Source organism: Ictalurus punctatus, chromosome 1 (genome assembly GCF_001660625.3).
Source record: "Ictalurus punctatus breed USDA103 chromosome 1, Coco_2.0, whole genome shotgun sequence".
NCBI lineage: Eukaryota > Metazoa > Chordata > Actinopteri > Siluriformes > Ictaluridae > Ictalurus > Ictalurus punctatus.
The window spans coordinates 15339961-15348355 of record NC_030416.2 but is presented as its reverse complement, the minus strand read 5'-3'; the positions used below and the strand labels follow the sequence as shown (position 1 = coordinate 15348355).

At 37.0% G+C, this 8395-nt stretch overlaps 1 protein-coding gene and 1 non-coding gene across 3 annotated transcripts in view; both read right to left on the bottom strand.

Moving 5' to 3' along the window:
- Positions 1-2778: 2778 nt before the first annotated feature.
- On the bottom strand, positions 2779-2850 carry trnaq-uug (transfer RNA glutamine (anticodon UUG)). The gene has a single exon. It is a non-coding gene; the product is annotated as a tRNA-Gln (tRNA).
- A 1570-nt stretch (positions 2851-4420) lies between these two features.
- The window catches only part of npr1b (natriuretic peptide receptor 1b), a 48955-nt gene continuing 44980 nt past the window's right edge, over positions 4421-8395 (bottom strand). For both annotated transcript variants that reach the window (XM_017482935.3, XM_017483006.3), the window contains exons 19-23: positions 7941-8064; positions 7637-7705; positions 7218-7392; positions 6870-6968; positions 4421-5470 (exon numbers count right to left, since the gene is read on the bottom strand). In XM_017482935.3, coding sequence (XP_017338424.2) covers positions 5322-5470; positions 6870-6968; positions 7218-7392; positions 7637-7705; positions 7941-8064 — 616 coding nt within the window. In that variant the 3' untranslated portion in view covers positions 4421-5321. The remainder of the gene's footprint in view (positions 5471-6869; positions 6969-7217; positions 7393-7636; positions 7706-7940; positions 8065-8395) is intronic.

Sequence of the window (8395 nt, the reverse complement as noted above, 5' to 3'; positions counted from 1 at the left end):
CTGATGTCTTTTATGTTGAGACTGGCAAAACGTTTTCAATAAGTAGAACATTTTAATGCCATTTTCTTGCAAAGGACCTTCTATCTGATATGTATACTGTTATTATGAACTCAATTCACTGTCACATTGTTAAGGAAAGAAATGAAATGAAAAAAAAAAAACCCCTTACCAACGTTGTGAAATTTCATATTTTCAAGGTGAAAAATTCAATGGTGTTTTCTTGCAAAGGCCGTCCTATACTATACTATAATTAATATTCTATACTATAGCTATATACTGTACTGTATACACAGTTATTATGATGGACTGAAATGAAGTAAGTGCAACTCAAGCTTTTATGTTCTACTTGGATAGCTAGTTTTTTTTTTCTTCTTTTAAGCACTTAGTATATGCCCAAACCTGTAATAACAAAATAATAACATGATAATAAATCTGTATGGTAAAAACACAATGATAACAGAGTTATTATGTAGTAATACTTATAAGCAGAATTTATTTTATTATAACGAATATGGCAACATTCACTCTCATTGTGTGGTTTTAAAACCTTTTTAGGTTGAAATTGGAATTGTCATCTTGCAAAAACTGGAGCCAGTGTCTGTGCAGTAGATATGACCAGATAGGCAGTGGGTACAACTCTCAGCCAACCATACTGACAATGGACATGGTATCTAGATATTATAGTTCATATATAGTTCATAGTTAATATAGTTCATATAGTAACTCAAAGCACAGTGTTATTAAGTAATATGTGAATGCTATATTGAAGTTGTTTAATTTTTGTAGCCATATTGATTTTATTGTTGAGAGCTTTGAGCCATGACTGACTAAGCTAGTGGTTTTCAAAGTGGGGGCCGCCAGGGGGCGCCCGGGGGGCCTCAACAATTTGGTATACCCATCCCTCCCACTAGTATGTTTTCTCTTTCTCACGCTCAGACAACCACACACACACACACAATCAATTCCTAATGTAATGTAAAGATGTAAGATTTAATTATTAATAAAAAAATTTTAAAAAGGGGGATATATTCAGAAGTCTGTATTTTTAATTTTATTTTAAAGACATCTTGCAAAAGGGGGGCCTCAGTCAAATGTTAATGCCATTTGGGGGGCCTTGCCCTGGAAAACTTTGGGAACCCCTGGACTAAGCTACCATTTACTAGTGAGCTGACATTCTCCATAATGTCAATTTAAGTAATGTAGCCATTGAAAGGTACCAACTGAAAATACAGAGTTAAATGAGTCAACATTTAGATTAGAACAAAACCTGTTTCTAAGGAAAAGAATTGCTGCGCTTGATGATTTTCCTTCTAGCTCTCAAACCTGCAGAAACCTAAGTATTATTTATTATAGTGTAGGTGGCATATGGTATTACAGGCACTATCATTTCCCCAGACCTGTGACTGATGCTTTTATCTGAATGAGGCAAGAGTACTGGCCAAACATAACCAAATTCAAGCAGTTGTAATGTAGGTTCTACTGAGATTTGAACTTGGATCACTGGATTCCAGAGTGCTAACCATTACACCATGAAACCCCTGAGCGCAGATACTTTCAGGAAATTTATCGGCATGGAGGAATTGTTAATTGCAAATATTATCAATACTACAAACAAAACTAAAAAATCTATTTTATTGATATGGTGTATTTAAAATTTGTTTTGTCACCGTTTTATGAAAGCATTAAGCCACTGGAGGCCATGGGTTACAATGTTTTTCTGATGGGTAAGAGGGTTTTATTGTTATCACAGTTAATCACTTATTATACAGTAGGTGGTTGATGGTATAGGCACTATCACATCTTGAGTAGGCTGACGGCTTCAGTTACGAGGGCAGAGATTTGAGGCCATTGTTTACATAGAACTCCATGTATGAACTCCTTTGCTGCATTGCCAAACTCATCCTCTCTGTGTAGAGCAGCTCATCTGAGGCTATAGGTTGCTAGCACCGGAGAGGGGCTGTTGCCAAATACGTGGACCCACATCCGGTATTTGACCTGTTCATGTCCAAAAACGCATCAGAACTCCCAACAAACCATTGTTCAGGGCTGGTGCAGTCAGCAACATATCATCAAGAGACACTCCAAGAGTCAAACATGAGTCGGCTTTGACCTGGCTTGTGGGGGTGACAGTCAAAGATCTGTTGCCTGAAGGCAATTCATCTCTGCCTTTCATTCAAGAGTACGACAAAGAGAGTTAAAGTGACTCCTAGCTTGCTCTCTGTTGTTAGGCAGATGTGATCTTGATGTGTGGAAGGAGAGTGGGGCTACCCAGCTGTTTCCTTCATCAATGAGCATCTCCTTATCCATTTGCTTGATGAACTGCTTGTCCTATATAGAGGGAGCAACCTTGTTGTCATCCTCTGTGTATTGGAAGATCTTTCTCCCCAAGGAGTCATCTTCAGAGCATGGTGCTGGAACACAAGTGAGCTGTGAGCCTTATAGGTTGTAGAGAGTGCAAGAGATTTGACTGTTCACAATGAGATGAATCAGGCAATTTATGTAGTGAGAGTGGTGGCCGTTCTTGCTTCCATCTTTTGGTCTGTGAGCAAGCTGCATCTAGACAGGCTTCACCAATGATAACCAAGCCGAGATCCAAGTTTTGGGTATATGGCGCTTCAGTGAGTCCATTTTGCTGGTCTCTCACCTTGTGGACCTGTAGGAGAAGTAGGATCAAAGTCCAGAGTGCTAACCATTACACGATGGAACCACTATGTCAGGAGATCCATCTGCATCGACCATAGAAAAAGCGGAATAACTTTACTACAAGAAACCATGTATAGGTTCCACCAAGACTCAAACTTGGATCACTGGATTCAAAGTCCAGAGTGCTAACCATTACACCATGGAACCACACTGCAAAGCCACCTTCAGGAAATTGGCATCGACACAAGACAAAACTGAATATCATAATGAAAATGGAGTATGGATCAGTACATTTGGTTGGAAATACAATAAATAAGACGTGTGGTAAAAGCGAAGAACAAATGTCTCTCTTAATGTCAGTAGAAGTTTTATACCTTTTAGAATTTCCCGTTAATCTCTTGTACTTTGCCCAGTAAATAATGCACGTTCTACCAAGATTTGAACTCAGATTGCTGGATTCAGAGTCCAGAGTACTAACCATTACACCATGGGACCACTACACCTTAATTATTTCAGGAGATCCACCAATATCGATCCCAGAAAAAGCTGAACATCCTGGAAAAAACGGGGCTTGGTGGGACATACAATAAATAAGACTTGTGGTAAAAGCAAAGAACAGACGTCTCTCTTTATGTCAGAAGACGTTTTAAAACGTTTATTTAAAAATATTGGAGTAAAGTTAAAAAACTGGACTAAAGTCAGCCACTAGAGGACCTCTGAGACATTTAGACTTCACTTTTAAATCCCTGTTACACTGTCCAGCCCCATACAGTATTTACAGTCAGTAGCTGAGTCGCTTTTGATATACTCACTTAGATACAGTTTGACTTGTTGCAGCACATTAAAATAGAAGTTGAAGAATTGTTTATTGTGAATAGTTTATCATACATTAAATTATTTATTGAACATAAATAAATAATTAATTGAACAATAAATATGTCACCCAAGGAGAAGTAGAACTGAAGTGCTAACCATCACACCATGGAGCCATTGTGTCAGGAGATCCATCTGCATCAACCATAGAAAAAGCTGAATATCTTTACTACAAGGAACCGTTTAAAGGTTCTTTATACTTTCAGGACAAACACTGTATTTTGTTAAAAAACTGTTTTTTTTGTTTTGTTTTTTACTCATAGTCAAGGACTCATACAACCAACAGATGGCAGTGTAGATCATGTAAATCTATCTCAGCATATCGTTTCACGTATCAGTATGTCTAGTGATTAGTGGATATATATATAATTGACCAGCACTCGTATTAAATCAAGTGCACTAGCATATATTTCGCAATCACATATAAACAGTGTGTTATTATGACATGTTGTATATTATTCAGCATAGTGTACAATAACTAAATTGTAGTTACTACTTAGTGCACTTGGTGTTATGTGGGCGGTTAATGTTCAATTATAAATCCACAAATTAATACTTATTACAAAAATACACTGAATATCATTGGAAAAATCTCTGAAAAAAACTCGCTGAAAAATACTCCGACTATTCGAGGCCATGCTAATATACTAGAAAAATAAATATTTAAAATTAAACAAAGATTACAATATTTTTGATGCCAAGTTCTCCCTCTTCTGAAGGGGGGATTTTAATTGGCTAACAATGTAAATGCCTATTAAAAATCAGGGACATCTTGCATTAGTAAAATACGATCAATTTATAGGCTGGGATTATAATCTGTGTGTGCTGAGTTCCATTTGGAAGAAGTATCACTTTTGTGATTTCTTTTATATTATCTAGAACAGACTCAACTCTGAAACATCAATATTAAAAACATATATTGCTCAGCATTTATTTATTTTTTATAAAACAAATGACACTTTGCAAAACATTGTATGAGTGTTTCGGTATTTCAGATGTATATATATCTAAACATTTACTAACCATTTCCCCCAAAGCACAAAAGTTAAAACTGTGATTAACAGTGTGCATTTCAAATGAAAGTAAAAAAACAAATGTCTTTTTGGCTCACTGTGTAATTATACACCGTGTAAGCACTGTCAAATGATTCTCTTACATTATATGTATATATAATCTCAAAAATTGAGTACTGACAAAAAATGAGATATGGAGAATTAATTTAGATTTACTGTCAAAAAAAGAAGAAACAATAGCAAATCTCAACAGCTAGATGCAATGCCAGGTGTACCCTGTCATAGAAAATAACCACTTGTACAATCTTTAAGAAAATACAGATGTTATTCATGTGAATTCAGATGTTATTCATGTAAATTATATAGTAGTATAATTGATCATTATTTTCACATTACACAGTTGAATTAGGACAAAATCCCAATAAAACTGAACAGAATTTCTATCCTGTAAGTTATAGTAATATCAATTTTCAGACTCAGATGGCACCCATTCTCTAAAACACCTCAAAATGTTGAGACACATATACACTACTAGATGTGTTTAATGGGATTACATGTGCACTCGGGATCTTAATGGCATTACATGTTTAATTTATAAAAGCCAAATATCAATAAGTGGTGATCACAGTGTATAAAACATCTTAGTTTCTCCATCAGTAGAAAAGCTAGAGTTCAACTCTAATAATGCTGCATACTGCAATAGAGGTGAAGGACTGTGCACACGGAGGGCGGACGTCCTGGCAGCAGGGATTTAGGTGTACTGTCTGGGTCCTGTTCAGCACCTGACTCCATTCACTCACTGCTTTTTGTCTCTCCCAGCAGCCAGTAGGTCCTCATCTTGCCCTTGCCTTTCATTTCCACATCTCCTCTCAGCTCCAGATGGAAGCAGTTAAATTCCTGCAGCACATCATGTGTGGCAGATGACACGTGGATCTTCAAGGCTGCCAATAAATATGTCATTAGTACAATATATATTCTTACTAAAGTATAATGAAATATTGAAGCATATTCTGACTACATATTTGAATGACAATAAATTTCCTCAGTTTGGCTCAGAATGAAAACTCAAGTTTAATTGCATTCATCATTGTGGTATAATAGCACTGACAGAGAGACTTGGGCAGCTTTTGAAGCTTTTATTCAAATACAAATACAGACTCTAAAAATGTTTTCCCCCACTATGCATGGATATGTTTTTTTGGCAGTTAAGCAGTATTGGCTTCAAACTGAAAACTGAAATGACATTTACCTTATTATGCCATTTCCCCTCTCCAATAAGGCATATGAAATCCCATTATCAAAAACACCATACAAGAAATAGATCAAAATTGAGCCATAACATTTCCTCACTACTGTGTTGATTCTGTGACAAAACAGACTTAAGATGCTCCTGAGTGGTGCAGCAGAAGATAGTTTGCCCTATGGTCAGGAAATCACGTTAATCATGCCACAGCCATTCCTGGATTTGAGCCAAGTTGGTAGCATGGGCGGGAGCCATGGGGGCAAAATTGGCCACGCTCTCTGGGTGGGAGTGGGTGGCATACGTGTTTGACTCCACTGTCAATAACAACAATCAATTTTGGGCATGTGTGAGCTCATATGTGGAAAAGAGTAGATGCAGCTTTCATCTGAGTGTGTTATGCTTCCCTGTGATACAGCATGAGCAACAGTTTGAAAGGATTTGGTTGGCTGGCTTCATGTGTCTTAGAGAAAGCATGTGTTAGCTTTCAACCCTCCCTAGTTGGTAGGGAAGAGCTGGCTAGTGGGTGGGAATTTTCAAATGACCAAATTGTGGAGAAAATTAGTGGAAACAAAGACTGTCATCATTTTCACAGCCTTTCACCTGTCAATCAACCCATCAAAGTGGGGCTACACCATGCTTAGCAGAAAGGTAACTTTACTTACCTCTCATATGCATGCATTTGATGGAAAAAAAATACATTGTGCATTTTTATTTAAATAAAACTATTTATTAGTCGTCCAAATCTCAAATAAGTCTGCAAACAACGTGCATAAAAAAACAAATACAAGTATTTCTACATGGTTTACATGGTTTGTTACACCATGTAACACCATGAGTCATGGTCTTGCATTAAAAGACTTATGCCAAGTTTCTTGGCCGGAGTGTTAATAATCATCCTCTCTTTCTGCAGTTCTATCCATCTCTTAACACAGGGAGAGGAGCTCATTTTATTTCACTCCAAATAAAATCACAAGCTTTAACCATAAGAGTAGTTATAAGTACTTTTATTTCCAGAAATTTTTATTTGTTGTGGTTGAACAAAATCCATGTACTTTTTTACATGGAGATTTGGAAGCTCACAGTATTACATAACTTACGCTCGCCGTTGGACTCCATGCGTGATGATGTGTTCACTGTGTCTCCAAATAAACAGTACCGAGGCATCTTTAGGCCTACTACACCAGCACACACAGGGCCTGAAAATACACACACACACACACACACACACACACACACACATGCACAAACTCATGGATTTAAATAGTGAAAGGCAGTTTGGGGTTTGTGTTTTAGACAGCTGACCTATACTGGGGTTGATAGTAACATAATTATTCTATTAATAAAAAGCTTTAGCAAGCTCTACCCAAACCAGCATCAGTCCAAGTCATGGATATAGAGCTTTACAGTAAATTCTCAGCATATACAGGAGCTTGTATTATGCTCACCACTGTGGATGCCAATGCGCAGTTTGAGCTGCTGGTCCGGTCGGTGAGAAATCTTAAATGTTTTGACAGCCTCAAGCAGAGCAAGGGACATGCGGCCAATCTCACATGCATGTATCTTCCCATTACGGACTGGCAGGCCAGAGACAACCATGTAGGCATCACCAATCGTCTCCACCTACAGGACAACCGACACTTGGAGTCAAGAAATGCGGATCCTGCACATTCAATTAGACAACATGGGAAAAATTCCCTTTTCTAGATAATTAAATTATCATTATATCACACAGTGGTACAAAATATTGAATGCTGCAGTTCACTTATAATTTTGTGTACTTGTTTGCAGAAGAATAAATCCTAAGCAATTTGAACATTTTGTCTGTAAAATGTTTGAAGAAAAGAGAGTGGTGTGTCAGAAATACCTTGTAAACATCAAAGTTGTCGATAATAGCATCAAAACAAGTGTAGAGATCATTTAGGAGAGTCACTATCTAAATGAGAAAAAAACAGCAAATCATGATACATTTTCTTTACAGCTTTTCATAACAGTGGATAAAATGATTCTTATATATTATGATTATTCATTCTAATATTCACCACTTGGATCAATAAAGAATAATACATGTTATATGTACATGCAGTAAATATGATAATGAGTGACATTGAAGGCAATAATAATAGACATACAGCTTAGGGAGGTGTGTAACTTCAGTGTGAGTTGTATACCTGCAGAGGTGTGCTTTCAGCAGACAGGGCAGTAAAACCCACAATATCACTGAAGTATATGGTGACTGAGTCGAAAGCCTCAGCCTGCACGGTCTCCCCCCTCTTCAGCTGCTCTGCCACTGAACTAAAGGAAAAGAGACAACTGAGATTTTATACACAAGGATCATCAAACACAAATATTAGTACCACAGCATATAATGCAACATCTCACCCACACACACATTGTGTTATATTCTAGATTTTGCATCAGTGTGTGATATAATGTTAATGATATATACATAGGGTTATAGAGGGATTTAGGGCTCACCATTCTTTTAATAGATGCTAGCCATGTGGAAAAATACTGTTGATGTTATTGTAAGGCACTTTCCCCACTAACATGGAAATGCAATTAAAAAAAATTTGATATATCTAATTCTGCCCTAATCACTTTCTTGAACTAGTAGCCAGGCCTT